General features: G+C 30.4%; 1 protein-coding gene across 1 annotated transcript; it reads left to right on the forward strand.

Annotated features, from left to right (window-relative positions):
• Positions 1-4,925: 4,925 nt before the first annotated feature.
• LOC111286180 (disease resistance protein RPP13-like) lies at positions 4,926-7,597 on the forward strand. Its single transcript, XM_089763351.1, has one exon. It carries the CDS (start codon positions 4,926-4,928, stop codon positions 7,488-7,490), a length of 2,565 nt encoding a protein of 854 aa, XP_089619477.1. The 3' UTR covers positions 7,491-7,597.
• Positions 7,598-17,632: the final 10,035 nt, after the last annotated feature.

Raw genomic sequence — 17,632 nt, forward strand, 5'->3', positions numbered from 1 at the left:
ATGCCTCTTTGGCCTTTTGCTTAATTTCTTCTTATTCTTTCAACTCAGCTTCCATCTAAAGGCCTAAACTTAGCAATTTCATCTTCAGTTTCACTAAGTTTCACTTCAGCCTAATCTTTCATTGATTTTGTTGATGCCTTTTCTATCTGTATGCTCTTCAGTTTAACCATTAGTTTTTTTTTTTTTTACTTGACCTTTTTCTTGTGAGAGATGCTGAAACTGGATTGCAGACTAACTAGAGACTTAACATTTTTTTGGTTTTCTTCACCCTAGATAGTCGAATCTTTCTCAACCTTGAACATATAAGCCATTGCCATGTAAACATGGTGCAAAGCCTAGCTGTCATAGATAAGAACTGAGGTAAAGCTTTTGATAGATTGCAAAGACAAAGCTTAGACTTAGAAAAATAATAAAGCTAATAATGACAACATAATCACGTTGAAATGATATTTACTATTTGAAGGGACCAGAACCTTGTAGAACCTCCTGGCCACATCAACATAGTGTAATTTAAACATATGTAGATTTTTTTTAGTTGGGTTTCACAATCCAAGGCCCGAGATTGTCTAAGAAAGAGAAAAAAGTTTTGGTCCTTGGTTTCTTGGTTAGAGGAAGAGCTACCATGGAGAGCTCCCTATGTGCTATCACTTTATACTTGCTCTTGACGACAGTGAATGGTTGAGTTGAGGAGTTCGACTACTTATTCTAAAGAGAACTTATTGGTTTATTCCCTTGGGCACCAAGTTGGATCTTTTTTCTAGCCCTTCTTGGGCCTTAGTTCATGAGCATATAGGGAGATGTCAAAGTCTTTGGATGGGTTGGAAAACATCTCTAAAAAATTGAGCTAAAAGTTAGAAAAAAAAAATTAAAGACCCTATGAGATTATCTTACACCTACTCCAGTACTTGGTTTTATTTACCACTTCGGGGGAAGTTAGCTCGTAGGCATCTATAACTAGCTCCTCTCTTCAAGTGTTTTCTATTTTTTTATCCTGATCTGTGAAGTCTAATATCGAGATAGTTACGAGCACTTTAAGAAAATTCATAGGCTCATTTGTAATCTCCTATGCCTCGAACTCATCGTTCTTATTTTTCTTCTCCTTCTGGAGGTTAAAGAAGAGTAGTTTGTAGCTCAGGTAGTTTGTGGATAATTTTTTATTAAGATGAGCTATGATGTATAACCACCTTTAGTCACTAAAGAGCTTTAATAGAAAAGAACTCTTTGAATAGAGGGAGGGTAGAAAGAATACCTAACTGTTAACAAAAATTTATGAATTCTACTATGTATCGAAATGAATTAGGGCTGAGCTAGATGATTATTAAATTATAAGAATTAAAAATTTTAATAAATAAAGAATGTAAAGGGAACCTTAGATCAACTACCATTGAATCCTAATACACCCAGAATTGATAAGGCTTTTAGCTTATTAGTGACCCTATCTAAGGTGCTCGGCATCATTATACTATACTCCTCATCTAGTAAGTGATAGTTCATTCCCAAAAAATGGACATGATAAGCTAAACACATATTAGGATAGTCCTTGGGATTAACCTTGCCTTTTAAGTTCTTTATCGCATCTTTGGGGATTATGCTTAAAGAACAAGTGTATACACTGGGACCTTGACCAACTTATCTGATTTCGAGGAAAATTCCTTCTCACCTTAGCATTTTTTGGTTGTGTTATCCTCTCCCCTGAACCTCTTTAGAACCCCTCTTATTGTTGGAGTCTTCATCGTTAAAAGACTAAAATCCTAAATAAGAGCAAGATTTTAAGCTAAAACAATGATAGAGAGCACCATCATGTCAAAAGAAGATGAGGGATAAAGAGACTCCTTAAAAAAAAGAGATGTCAACAAAAGTTGACTAAGTAGGAAGAGAGGAAATAACATGAGCATCAATAACAAATGGTCGAAAATAAAAGAGGTAGAAAGTTGATAAGGCTGAACCTCACAAAAAGGAACAAAAGAAGAGGAAGGAAAGGCGGTAAAAAAATACAGACCAACTTGGGAGATTAAAAAAGGAATTAGAGGATTCTCTAAATCAAAATCGATTTGAGTGCACAACTCAATAATGTCTAGGACTCGTTCTCCTCGAGCTCGAGCATTCTCATCAACCTTTTATTGCTTTTCCTCTAACATTGGGTTGAGCCAATAAGTTTTTTTATTTAGTCTCGAACATGATGAAAATAATACGTTTTGAAGTAAAAAAAGAGAACGGTTGGAACGAAAAAAAACTTTAAGGTTGAGAAAGACTTGAAAGCTTTTAGGTCAGAAAGTTAGGTCAGATTGAGAGCAAGAAAACAAAAAAAGTGAAAAATGAAGGTCCCAATAGCCCTTTATATAGTTGCATCCTAAATTAGATGAACAACCTAGATTGTGCCACATGTTAGAATGCCATTGGAGAATATCTTTTCATCTTTCTCATTCTAGATTTTATAGCCCATAAAATCTCTCTCCTTATTAAATGCGATCTCACCTGCTTAAACTAATCAAACTAGCCATACTAGGTAAAATTCGAGGTCAAATCGATTAGTGAACCAATTGCTAGGTCACCTTTAGAGCATACACAAGGAACAAATCTTAAGAAGCGTTAAGTCTCACATCGGCTAAACAAACTTTATCAATTCACCTAAACCCTTTCATCTTCACTTCAAGCCACCAAAGCAAAGCCACTTTGGCAATTCCTAAATAGACCATATCTTAACCTAAAGTACATGCGCAAGATCAAACTTATGTCAAGTTGACATAGGTTAGGATAGCTCATATTGAATCGAACAATAAGTATAGGCTTTTAATGCTTGCCTATCATGTCGGTCTCACAAACATTTGACCTCAGCTAAAAAATGTTGAATCCCTATCAATCCTTTAAAGCCCATAAACATATGCAAAACAAATTAATCATGTACTGAATAGTCTGAGTGTCTGATTGTTTGGTGGGGGGACAAAATGTTGAGAGCATTTAGTGATTAAAAGGGTATTTAGTGGTTAAAAGGGCATTGTAGTCTTTTTCCCTTATAAAGGCTACCAACAGACAACTAGGGGCATTTTGGATATTTGGACCAACTTGACATGTCAGGTTAACCTAACATATTTATTGTCACATCAGCTTGGTCACATCATTGTTGTCTCTCATATGTCCCTCACTTCCTATCTACAAAAATAGACATCTAGGTATTATTATTTCAGGTTCCATCTTGATCTAATTCCTTTTCTCTCCTTCTAACTTCCCTTGTTATGATATCTGACTTGTATGTCAAAGTGAAAATGCAGAGAACACTTTCTACCTTTGCGTCTAATCACTGTCTTTCTTTTACTGTCTTTCTATGAATACCATAGGTCGGAACTCAGTACAAACATAAAAATTAAGATAAAATAATTTTATTTATTAGTCAAAATTATTTTTTTCAAAGTTTTTATAATTTAAATTATTGATATAATTTTTAAAGTCATAATAAAATATGTAAGTTCAATCTCATGAGTTAAAAATAATCTCTCTATTTTTAAAGGATTGAATCGTTTTATACTAAGATAATTATTAATTCTCCTTATAATATAGGATAATTATCATCATATCTTATCTATGATCTTATACATCAAACATAAATTTGATCATATTTAAAAAAAAAAAAATTTTAAAATTTCAATATAACAATGTAAGTAATTTTTTTTTTAAAAAAATCATCATTATAAAAAAAATTATTTTTTATAATGCGGAAGTTATACTGTAAAAAAATCAGTAGATCCAATATTTCACAATTTGGAGGGAAACATTATTTACAATAATGGTAACATTAAGTAGTTAAAAAATTTGTTGGAAAATTTTTTTAACTTGTTGGACATTAATTTCTAGGAGTGAGTAAAATTGCAAATTACTTAGATATTAAATTGTATTAAAACTAAACTAACATAGCTGTTTGAATCAAAACATAGTTAAAGCAAATTCGGGTTGAACTTTATCTCATTTATCAGGTTTTTTGTTGCAAATTTGGCTTTATGCCACTTAATTATCAGACTTCCCACGGTTCCTATAATCTATATAATTCAAAATTATAAACTATTCACGTTTAATGCTACTACATTAATTATTACAATAATTAAAAGAAAAAAATTTATTATAATATTACTACATTGATTCAATACGCGTATTTCATACACTCCTATAATATATAAATTTTTAAATTTTTTTTACAATCAATAAATCTTTAGAATAAGAAGTGAGTATATAAAATAAGTGCATCTAGTAGTAAATATATTCACATTTCAAAACAATTATTTTAATCAAGAAATTATTTTATTTATTGTTAGTAGAGTTTTTAAATTTCATTAATAAAATTAATAAGTTGATACATATATTTTAAAATATTTAAAAAAATTAATTAAAACAACTAAGACGTGTTAATTTTTTAAAAAATAAAAAATTTATATTGACAATATATTAAATACTAATTTATATTAATTATTCATTTATATGATAAAAATTATTTAATATATTATCAGTAAAATTTTTTATTTTCGAAGTTAAGAAATTAACTCATTTTCACCTCTTTTCTAAATTTTTTTATATTGAATTAATTTTTTTTTAATATATCCTAAGTATGCAGGATCCCGCAAACGGGTGAAATCTAAAAACTTAATTGTCAGTTAATGTATTTGATAATTTTTTTTATATAAATAATTGTTGCCAGCTGATCATTCATCACTCCAACCTCACCGTCGCCTATTTAATTACGGGTGGAACTGGACTTTTATTATTAGGGGCAGATAGATGCTTACTAAACCAAGTTAAGATCTGGTGGGAGTGTAGATTGGCAAATAATTAATACTAACACATTAATTATTAATTATCTCTATAAATTGGCAATGGCTATGTTATAAATGCAGAGGAATAAAAGATTGTGAGACTCTAGCCAAAGAAAAACAGAGAGGATGGACGCCATTTCTCTTGTAACTTTGCTTTTAGAGACTGTGACCCCACTAGTAAAACAAGAAGAGATGTTGATCTCAGGAGCCAAGGGTAAAGTGCTGTCACTTCGTGCTGAGCTGCAATTCATTGATAAGCGCCTCAAACAATATGATGACAGATTTCTGGAAGATATCATGGTGAAAGAGTCTCTGAGCCGAATCCAGGATTTAGCTTACGAGGCCAAGGATTTCATTGAGAAATTTATCACTAAAAATGATATCCAAAAGCAGAGGAACCTGGCAGGGAAGTTGATTTATGGTTTCCCTCACATCGCAATGCTTCGTAAGGCAGCGATCAAAGTACAAAGGATCAAGGAAGAGATAGAAGAAATTGATGGCTATGAAAAGAAGTATAGCGTTGACCGCCTACCAGCCAAGCGCAACTTAGACAAGGCACACTCGTTGGAGAAGCAAAGGAGGGAAGTTGAGGAGGAAAATGTGGTGGGATTTGGCGATGCAGCAAAGCAAGTGAGCGAGATGCTGCTAAATAAAAGGTTAAGTCGTGATGTTTTTTCAATCGTTGGGATGGCTGGCTCAGGCAAGACGACTTTAGCCAATATGATCTACGGGACTAGTGGCAAAGAGTTTAAATATCGGGCATGGATTTTTGTGCCTAGCGAATATAGAATCAGGGATCTGTTGATAGGAATCCTTGAGAGTCTGATGTCAATCGGTAAGAAGACATCCAAACTAGACGATGCAAAGTTGGCTGAGAAGCTGAAGAAATTCTTACAAGGCAAGAGATATCTAGTTGTCATGGACGGTGTGGAGAAAACTCAACTATGGGAGGCTGTAGAAAAGGTTTTTCCCGATGAAAAACATGGAAGTAGAATATTATTGACTACTCGCTCACAAGGAGTGGCTTCACGAGCAAGCTCAACTGATCATCATACTCATAGTGTCAAACCCCTTGGCGAAGAGGCGGGGTGGGAACTCCTGGAAAAGCTGGTCTTCAAAGGTGAAATGTGCCCTCAGGAATTGAAGAAGCTCGGCAAACAAATTGCTGCCAAGTGTGCTGGGTTGCCACTTGCCATTGTCTCTTTGGCTAGTTTACTTGCTAGAAAGAGAACATATCGGCAGTGGTTAGACATACTCAGCAATGTGAGTTGGTACCTTAATCAAGAAGATGCTCCACCATGTTTTGGAATATTCGCTTTGACCTATGATAGTATACCTGAACACCTTAAGCTGTGCTTGCTCTATTTGGGTGCTTTCCCCAGTGGTTTTGAAATCCCCGCAAGGCAGGTGATCAACCTTTGGATGGCAGAGGAACTTATAAAAGAAACGCATGGCGCAAAAGTTGAGGAAATTGCAGAGAGATACTTGGAAGAACTAATTGATCTAAGCTTGATTGAGGTAGCTAGAAAAAGATCAGACGGTGGTGTAAGAACGTTTCGAATCCATGAATTTTGGTGGAACTTTTTGGTTTCCGAAAGTAAACGCATAAGGTTTCTTGATGTTCAAGCGAAGATAGGATCAGTTTCAAGCGGTAACAGGCCACGGAGGCTTTCCATTCATTACGAGTTCAGGTATATTTTGTCTAATCCGCTTTATTTATCCCACCTACACTCTTTATTGTGTTTTCAAAATAAGGGTACCCTTGATTCAGATGGATTGACATTGCAGTGCCATCATTTCCGAAATCTTAGAGTGTTGGATCTAGGATCTACCTGTGTTTCTAAGATTCATGAAAGCATAAAAAGTTTATCCCTTTTGAAATATTTGAAGATAAATCATCCTTTCTTGAATCGCCTTCCTCCTTCCTTTTGTAGTCTCCCAAATCTACAGACACTTGATATCAAAAACACTTGTGTTCCATGCTTGCCTAGAGGAATATGGGGAATGCAAAATCTGAGGCATCTTTTGTTGCCTGGGCAAACCGTTCTCCCTGAATGTCGTGGTGAACCTCGGAAACGTTTATTGCATCTCCGAACTCTGTCAGCGATTACTCCGGATAGAAACACTGCAGTTCTCATTATTGGTTCCCAGTTTCCTAGCTTGATTAAATTGAAGCTAAATAGCCAAGACACTAGGAAGACAAAAGGATGTTTGGAATGCCTTTTCAAGTTGGATTGTCTTCAAAGTCTAAAGATTATTAATCGTGCCGAGTTTCCAAAATCAGGGACATTCCCAAGTAGCCTCGTTAAGGTAACCTTGATGAAAACCGATCTAATTGCTGAAAAAGTACTGGGAATGTTGGAGAAGCTCCCTTGCCTCCAGGTGCTGAAACTGCTAACTAGATCCATTAGAGGATCGAATCTGGAAATGAGACCATTCTCATTTCCTCTACTCAGATTCCTCTTCATGGAAGAAATAGTCATCCGAACTTGGATGATGGGAGACGAAGCCATGGTCAGCCTTGAAGAGTTGACCATCATTCGTTGCCATGAACTAGAATCACTTCCCAAGCAACTTTGGCAACTCGATAACTTACGCCAGGTAAAGGTGAATTCTCCCTCTCAATGCTTGAAACAAAAGCTTGAGCAATTAAAGGTGGAGCGAAGCGTAATCCAAATACATTTTCGATGACGAGTGTGGCTTCTACATGGAAGACATCAAATAGTGACCAGTCTTTTGACCACAACTTTTTCTTCAAGGTTGTACATAAAATTCAAAGCAAGGAAACTAATAATCCCGATTTTCCTTTTCCATTTTGTATGTTATATCCTGATTACTTGCTTTTTGGCATACTTTGGATTGTGTATTTTGTCGTTCTTTGAAATGAATGAGGTATATCTATGTATGTAATGTACTGGCTATTTTGGATTAAGAAAACAAAGTTTCAAGTACACTTTATGCTTCGATTATTAAGTTGCCAATGATTTAAATTATGATGAAGTTTATCACTGCAAATTATGCCATAATTAAGTAGGAATTAATTAAATATCTGGTGGCAGCTGCTTCAGTCTCTGTTAAGGATCCCAATGCTTGGAGTTCAGATCACTATATATGGACTCAGCATGATTTGTTATATTAAGGAATTGTTTGTAGTAGTATAAATTTGTTGGTAATACATTTACTTCAACTTCTAAATAAGAAGGCAAGTTTTAACTCATATAATAGACCCAAACTTTATACTTCATTTTAAAGATATAAATTTGGTAGATGAGGGGGCCCTCGTCTTAATGATATCCTTAGCCATTTTTTCTTATAAAATCATTTTTTCTTATAAAATGTATATGAACCTCATCTATATAGCGTAAGTGCATGCAACTCCCATTGGGAGACTTTAACTCCTCTCCAAATTCCTCAATTAATATATATATATATAAGTTTTTAAAAATAATATCTTTAAAAATATTTAAAAATAAAATTAAAAAATATAATACATGAAATCCATAAAAGAAATAAAAATTACTATTTCTAATTTTCATTAAAAAAAATAAAAACAAAATTATATTGGCTCAATTTATCATTTTTTAATGAAAAACCCTAAAACTTAAAGCCTATTTTGTTACAATCAAAATCAATATATATATATATATATATGATTTGGCAATTCGTGTTATTATGTTATATTTCGTATCATACACAATTTCATACATAATATGAATAGCCTTGATATAATTATAAAATGAATACTTAAATAACACAAATAACCTAAATACAAATACGACATATTTATTATACATTTTACACATGATACGACATGATTAATATATTTTAATCCATTTTAGAAATGAGAAACATGACATGACACAATTAACACGATTAGACATAAGTAACACAATTAACACTAAAATATCTAATTAACAATTCAACGATAAACCAAAATAATAATGTAATAAAAATATCTGGACCCTAAACATAATTACTACTTTAATCATATATTTTTCATGAGAAAAGGAATATAAATATAACATAAATATAATTAATTATAAGAAAAAGATATCACTTGCACATGTCATAAGCATGTCACTTATACATGTTGACACAATAACACAATTCAAACACGATTAATTAATTAGTCGTATTTTATATGTGTAACAATGTAAAACACAAAATACAAAGCAAATAATATTTTGTCTTAAATATGTCAATACGATTAATATAAGAAACACGATTATACAAAATATATACATAATTTAATTACTTATTATTTTTATATTATAATACCGTTTTCTATCTAAAATTACCAGGTCAAATATATATTTATATCAATTGATGGCTCTTTGTACTTCTTTGTTACCAAAATTTATGTGGTTAATTTCATTTAAGTTCAAAGCATGAATTTAGTTTCTCCATTATCTCAATTTGTTTAGGTTCATGTATAATTTTAATGAATTTAATCTTTGTATTTTTATAAAAAAAATAGATATAAAGGTAACTGATAACAATATTAAATTTCTACAATTAAATTCAATTGCATGATTTTTTTTAATGAAGTAATAAGTTAATCTGAATTTTCTTTTTGACCATATGGCACACATTATTATGAAAGAAAACTTTATTTTTAATATAAAATATACTAAAAAATATTTTTTAGAATTTAAAAAATATTAATTATTATTTAATTAAAATAAATTTGACACGTTTAAGATTGATATGGGTTAAGTAGCCTAAATATTAATCCACCTCAATATATTAGGTAATCACTAAAATTTCATGCTATCCAAATTAAAGGTAAAATCTTAATATTATTGCCAATTGTCCTTAAGTCCACTTTTAATAAAAGTAAAAAGACTAAATTCATTAAAATTTGAGTTAAAGGTTTAAAATAGCATAATTTAGAAAATAGAAGAATCAAATTCTAAATTTTAACCTTCATTAATGTTAGATTGTTATAATGAGAAGGAGAAGATTTTTTGTTTTATTTAGATCATTTGAACTAAAAGTTGCACCATTTTCTAGTGCTCATGCTTTTTCCATATATCAAGTTTATTTTAAGAAGTTTATATTAGTTGCAATGAGTAAACGACTTGCACTTTGACTAATAATGCACAATGTTATCTACTTTTAGTTAAACTTAAAATCGTCATATCATTAAGAGTTTTTAACATTTGAATTACTAAATATTGATTTTAAATATATAATAATAAGGATAAATTACACAAATAGTCACCTAATTAAAGAGGTTATTTTAAAATAGTTACTAAAGTATTAATTTTTTTTTAATTTTGTCATTAACATTTGAATTAGTGTTTTTTTTTTTTGGGTCATTGAATTATTAAATCTTGTTGTTTATTTGATGTCGCTTGACACATCAAAAATGGTAAATTCCATGTTAGATTTTTTTTTTGGCATTAATTTAAGGTTAAATATTATAACATTTTTTTTATTTCTTTTCCTCTTACCCTTTTCCTTTTATTCTTTCCTATTCATTCCCATATTCTTTTTACCTCTTTTTCTTTGTTTCTTTTCCTTTAATTAGGATTGAAAACCCTAATGTGATGGTTTTTTTTTTGTCATTGTGGGTTATCAACCGATTTAAAGACCTTTTGGTTAAATGACAATTTTGAAAGTAGATTTTTCGATTGTAATAATAATATGTATTCGTTTAGATGTCATTTCTTCAATTGGTATGATCTACCGATTAGTGATCATGCAAGAGTGATGGTTATTAAGCTGTTAAGAAAGTGAAAACCATTGAGAGCCAATGAAAGAAAGAATAGGTACTGTGTATTTTGTTATTAACTTGTTGTTTGATTTTTACTTTGATTAAGCTATGATATAATGGTTTAGGGTTGTTTAGTGTTTAAGGTTATATATTATGGGTTTTAGGTAATCTTTTAGGTGTATTAGGCATAATAGCATTGAAAGATTATGGGTTTTTTTTGTGTATTTTGTATCAAGTATTAGTGAACAATAATAGTCACTGGATGGGGTTTAGATAGTGTTTTAGATGCATTAGGCACAATGGTAGTGAATGATTATTGGTGTTTTGTGTATCAAGTGACAAAAAATGATAATAGCCATTTTAGGTCATTTTATTTGTAATGAAATTTGGTTGCAAAAGATCATTTTGTAATAAACTTATACCAGAAGGATTATTTGTATTAAAAAATCATTTTATATCAAGTCATAGCTATATTATGTAATAGTTTAAATTATATAATAAACTTGATACTTTAAATTATGTGGTTGTTTTATTTTTTGGGGTTTAATATTGATTTTAATAAATGAAATACCAAATCAAAATTATAAGCTGTTGCAATAAATCTCTTTAGCTTAAAGAAGCTTTTATTTTATAACATGAATGGATCCCCTTGTAATATGATAAACTATAATTAACAAACCACTTTCTATAATGAACATAAACTTGATTTGAATGAACTTGTAACTTCAACAAGCATATAGCTTAAAGAAACCAACAAACTAGTAATAGATCCTAAACCCAATACAAAAACGATAAACAAAAACATTACTTTACTTATAATGATAAGGCATTTACACTAGTTTGTAAGGTAGCTCTAATAAATATGTTAGACTTGAAATAAATTCCTAAACATCAAAATCATAAATTCCTTATTAATTAAAAAAATTCTTTACCAACAAAGAGAACCTTATATCTATACTTTTATAAAAAAAAAAAAAACTTGTTACTAGTCCAACATACAAATAACAAAAAACATTTTTGTTACGTCAATACCCTAGCCATTCATGTACCCAAAAACAAAATCCTTGACAAGTTGTTGCTGATTTTTTATTTCATGGTGGTTGGCTTTGTTGGTCTTTTCATAGCTTTATTGTTTTGTTGAACATTGGTTGTAGGCTACTTTCTCTTTCTTTTGTCTATATTTATAGGTTGAGATTGCTAACTAAGTACCTAGACTACATTTACATTTTTTTTGTCTAGCTTCAATACTTGTAAGAGTTTCGAAAGGTTTAAAAAGTCTACTCGGTTCAAAGATAGAATTCTGTTGTGATTGAAAATTTTAACTAAAGTCTTACAAATCAATATAGTAAATGATTCAATATTTAGGGTATGTTTATGGTAGACAAAAGAGTTACCTACATCAAGTATCCATCTAACAGTCATTGGAGGTGGTTGAATTTGGTTTCCAGATCTTTTAGTTTTGGGCTATAAGGATTTATATTAAACGATCCTAAACATTTTATTATACATTACTTTTATAGTTGCAAGATTATTAGCCTTTTGATTAGTAGTCCCAAAACTCTCTTAACTTGTAGAATGAAAATAATAAAAATATGTTACTATATTTTGTCTATTATTATCATTAATGAATATAAATCAATAAACCAAAACACTCATAGGTAACTTCGAGACATTTTTTTTAGCTTGTTTGATAAATCCCCTAGCAATAATAGCTAGATTTAACTTGTTATTATCATCAACCTCTCTTTTATATGTCCTTACATAATACCTTGATTTTTCATATTTGCTAGAGCTGAGTTTCCTTTTTCTCTTATTAATTTTGAACTAATTTCCACCTATTTCCTTCATTTTATTCTTATGTGATTTTTTAAGTAACCTTTTTATAATTGATGATAGTATTACTTCTAGGGTTTCATTACTTATGCATTGATTTGCACCTTTGATAGGGCAAATGAAATTGGAATATATGTTGACTTGTGTGGTCTTTTATAATATAGATCAATATCATTTTCAGGTTTTTCTTTAGTCAGGGACATAGCTAAAAAAACATGTATGCATGAAATCTTAGAAAGATCCCATTTTCTAAATAAATACGTATGCAATTGAACAACCATTACATGCTAGTTTAATGGGTCACATGCTACTTAGTGTTTTGGACCACCAACATGTTTTGACTAGCATTTACTTGACTTTAAGATAATATGATTTAACTTTTTTTGTATTTTAGAGCAAGGCAATTTTGAATATTTTTCAACTGATGCATTCTTCAAGAGAATCTTTTGCATTACTTTTGTCCTAATAGTCTCCATCATTGTCAAAATAAGCTTATCCCTTACATCCAAAATAAAACTTGTTAAATGACTTATATAAATTATTTAGAAATATGTCACGTTTGACTATTATTAAGAAATGAGACTTAAACTACTAAGTTGGATTTTTTTTTGCTTCAAGACATTTGTATGTAACAATTGATAAGTCTTTCATTTCCTTTATTGCATCTTCAAACATTTTTAAGTAGGTAGGTCTAGCAATTTTCTATAAATAGCCCTTCAATGCTTTTTTTTTTTTTTTGTTTGTAGGGTTTAACTTAAAATTTATATATAAATACCTAACACAATTTTTACGTTTAATATTAGGTACAATATCCAAATATGCATACACAAGTCCCTATAAAAACAACAAAATATAAACTATAGTTGCATACCATAACCTTAATTTCATATTTAAAAGCAACTAATAAAAAATTAAAGGAAAAATTTTCATAACTTTTGTTTGTCTGACATAAAAGTCCAATAATAAGAATTTGTAATTTCAAAGTCATTTTTCAACAAAAATAGGAGCCAATACTAAGATTCATTGTTTTCACTTTCAACAGTTATATAAGCAAGTAGATAGATGCAATCATTTGCATAAATCTCAATAACTACTAATAAGTGTCCACCATAATACCTTTTTAAAAAGCAACCATCAAGATTGATAATATGCCTATAACCAACTTTTAACCCATCTTTGCATGCTTGTAAACAAGCATACATCCTCTTAAATAATCTACACTCTAGGAAATAGATTGTTGTGATTCTTGTCATAACGTCTAGATCCGAGGATCTATCGCTAGACATTGACTTTTTAAGGAGTCGCTATCAATCTTTTTTATTTAGGTGTGATTGGTCACCTAAGGAATCTGTCCTTTCAGGGAGCGCCTAAGTTTAAGGGCCCCTAAAAGAATAAGTTTAGGTCTACTAACCAGAACAGGGTTCGAGAGTTCGATTACGTGTGAGGAAGGTTATAGCACCCTCACAATGCCTATCAAAAATGGTACTAGCTTAAATTTGTGTTATCCAATTAGCCTTAAAATTTTACCAAGTAATTAATTGTTGAAAATTATTCTCAATTGACTCTAATACTTTTAGCAAAAAATTGAGAAAATCCCCTCACCTCAAGAGTATGCAAGAAAAACTACTGTTTCACTTGCAAAGGCTCTGTCGTCGGATCATTTAAAGAAAAAATTAAAATTAAAATTAAAATAAAAAGGAAGAAAAGAATGATTGTTTTTGCCCTCCTAAAAGAAAAAATTGACTAACCTTGCTGCTTAGGACTTTTCTTTTCTAAAGTCTAAAGAGACACGTGCGGGTCAGGAAGCGGGTCGACGCTCAGGTCGGGTCGGGTCTCGACAAAACGTGCAGATCTTCTGGATCACTTGAGGCCAAAACGACGTCGTTTTGGGAGGGTATATAAGGTCTTTCCCTCTGTTTTTCGGCAGAAAGCTCCTCTTCTCTCTCTCTTCTTTCCTTTTTCTCTCCTTTCTCTCTAAAAGCTGAAGAACTCCGGTTGAATGTTCGTCGGATTCTGAAAAATGTCACCGAAATCTAAAAAATTTCGTCAGAAGTTCATCAGAAGTTGACCGGAAGATCACCGGTTTCTGGGATTATTCGCCGAAAACTGGGCAGGTCATCGAAAACTTCAAGGTTGGCCAAAATTTTTGCCAGAAAATTCAAACTTCGTCGGAAAATTAAACCGAAATCTGGAATTTTCCAGAAATTCCCAGAAAAAAATCGGCAAAAATTTTCAAAAAATTTCTGCTAGCTCCCAGAACACTCATAAACCTTTTCTTAGCTTCCTATACGCCTCTTTTTCTTTCAAATCAGTAACTTTGCTCACTGTTTTTGTGTGTTGCATCTATTCCAGGAGGTCCCTTTTATAGGGATTGATCAAGAGTTCCTGATCAATCCCGATTCCTCCTTGGATGGAAATTCAATCTTTGAATCCAATCCGGACTCTTCTGATTGAATTCTCATTCACAATGAGATTCTTCAACTTTCAATCACAGCCATAAAAAAAAAACAATAAATAATAATAATAGTAATATAATAATCAGATAACAACAAATCAGATAAACGAAAAGAGAAAGAGAAAGAAAAAAAAATTATTAACAGATAATTAGAAATACAATAAGATAAATAAAAAAAATACAAGAAAAAAATAATAATAAATAAATTATAATATAATAATAAATATATAACTATATAAATAAAATACATATAAATATTAACAGAAAAAATAAATAAATAAATAAAGATATACATATATTAATACATAATAATAATAATAATAAATAATAAAATACATAAAATACAAAAGAAAAAAAATAACACAAGATAAAAATTAGATTGGGCTTACCCATTTGGGTCAGGCCCAATTGGTCTGGGCTTGGACCCAATTGGGTGTCTACAATTCTTTTATTCTTTTGCCTAAGTTTTTCCAAATAATCATAAATCTTAGCAAACTGTTCCTTATGATTTTCATACACAATTTCAAGTGCTTTCCATTTAACACTAAAACATTTTGTAAATGACACACTAATCACAAAGTCTATCATTATATATTAAAAAGTATTTTATATTAGTAATAAACTTTTTGATGTAATGTTGAACCATTCACTTAGATGTCATGTTTCTATTTTTCATATCCTTAAGGCATGTATGTTTAAAGACATAAGTCTTGATTTGACAAGTAAGGTCCAATTAGTTTTTTGTAATGAATTTTGCCTCCCCCCCCCCCCCAATTTTCACAAACAACTTTCATTGCATACCACTTTAACTCTTTTCTTGTCATTATTTTTCAAACTTGATATTATACCTATTTTTCCTCCCATACTGTCTTATGATTTTTTACAATATCTTTTTATTAACAAACTATATCCCTTTTTCTAACTTAAAATTTTTCATATTAATTTTATTGTTGAATTCTAGCCATCTTCTAACACCTTTAGAATCATACTCATTTACACTGTGCAAAAAAATTTATTTTTCACTTCCCTCTTCATTTGCACCTATTATAACATCTAACTTATCATCCACTCCTTAAAAAAAAAAAAAAGCTCATCATCCATTCCAATATAGCTCCATAACCTAAAATCATAACTCTCTCAATTCCTAAATTTATATTTACCTCAAAAATACAATCATTATTATCTTTTATATTATATTCATTCTCAGTAAAATTGGAATTAGAACTGATACTATCATCTTCATCTTTCTTAACATTATGACTAACACTTTCACATTTTACTTCTATTTCTGCTTTAGTTTTAATGTCTAAAGCTTCCACCTCTGGTTCCTTAATAGAACTAGCATCTACATTATGTTCACCAATAATAGACTTTTTTTTCCAGTTACTCATAGATGTAATGATTTCTAAGCATACTTGTAACCATATTTACAATATCAACATCTGTTTTAAGAGGCCTAATAAAATTAGTATTAAATGTCCCTACAGACATTTTCTAATAACATCTCGTTATACCTATTTAGCCTAGCTCTTTAATCATATAATTTGTTTTAATCATTGACATAGTTTCTAGATGGCATAAATCAAAATAATCAACCTTTTTTTTTCAATATAGATCATATTAGGAGTGTACACAAATTGATCACCATGATAAATAACAATTGATAATTAGTTTGATTTAAGCTTTGAAAAATTATCAAATTTCAAAACATTAATTACAAGGTTATTTGATTTAGAGATAAAACCATAAAACCAACTTAAACTCTAATTGCTTAAACACATTAATCTTCATTAAAATATGTCATAAAGTAATATATATAATACAATAATAGCCAAAATGATAGTTAATTATTTTTTACCAATTGATAAATCATGAAAATGCATCCACATGCCTTAACAAGCATTCAAACCCAAACACGGCTCCACATGCCTGTACAATATACAATAAGCAGAAAAAAATGACTTAGCACAATTAGCACCATACAATGCACAATAAAAAACATGACTTCACAAACTTAGCAATAAGAAAAACTTGTCCCCAACAATCATATTTAATATTTAAAGCAAAATTAAGAACAAAAGAAGCATAAAAAATCAACAAACCTTAAGCAGAAATGAAAAAACAACATTTGTAGGCAAAGTAGTGCATTCATGTATAGGCATAAAAGAAAAAATATAGACAAACAAATTGAATTCGTATCATAAGCAAGCATATAGTTCCCTACCACTTGATGTTTCCTTTTGTCCATTGCTTGTCTAAACCTAAAATAAACCTTAATATAAGAATCTAATTCGATCATACACCAACTAAAAGAACACAAAATCAAACCTTAACCTTTTCTAAATCATAACAAAATAACCTTTGATAATCTTAAACTCCAATTGTAATGCCAATCGCAGCCCTCTTTCTCTTTAAACTATCACAAACCACACTATATAATCCTTAATTTCCCCTCGAAATTGCAAGATCAATAACTTAGAGCAAAATCCCATAAATCCCAACCCTATTTTTTTATTGTTGTTTAAAGAATACCCATATCTCTCTAATACCTATACCAAAACCTAAATTCATTTAACTCTAAGCTCTTAAACATAATAACCTTAAAACTAATGTATAATATTTTTTTGAGGTGGCCATGCCACTTTTTCTTTGTATTTGTCACGTAATTAAATCATTTTTGATATGTCCAGCTATATCAGATAAATGTTAGGGTTTAATGGTTTAGTGATCTAAAAGAGCACTAATTCAAATGTTATTGATGAAATTGAAAACGTTAATACTTTAGTGACCATTTTAAAATGACTCTTATAGTTAAGTGACAATTTG

This window comes from Durio zibethinus, chromosome 6, assembly GCF_047325235.1.
Source record: "Durio zibethinus cultivar Kanyao isolate XHJ-2024 chromosome 6, ASM4732523v1, whole genome shotgun sequence".
Taxonomy (NCBI): Eukaryota; Viridiplantae; Streptophyta; class Magnoliopsida; order Malvales; family Malvaceae; genus Durio; species Durio zibethinus.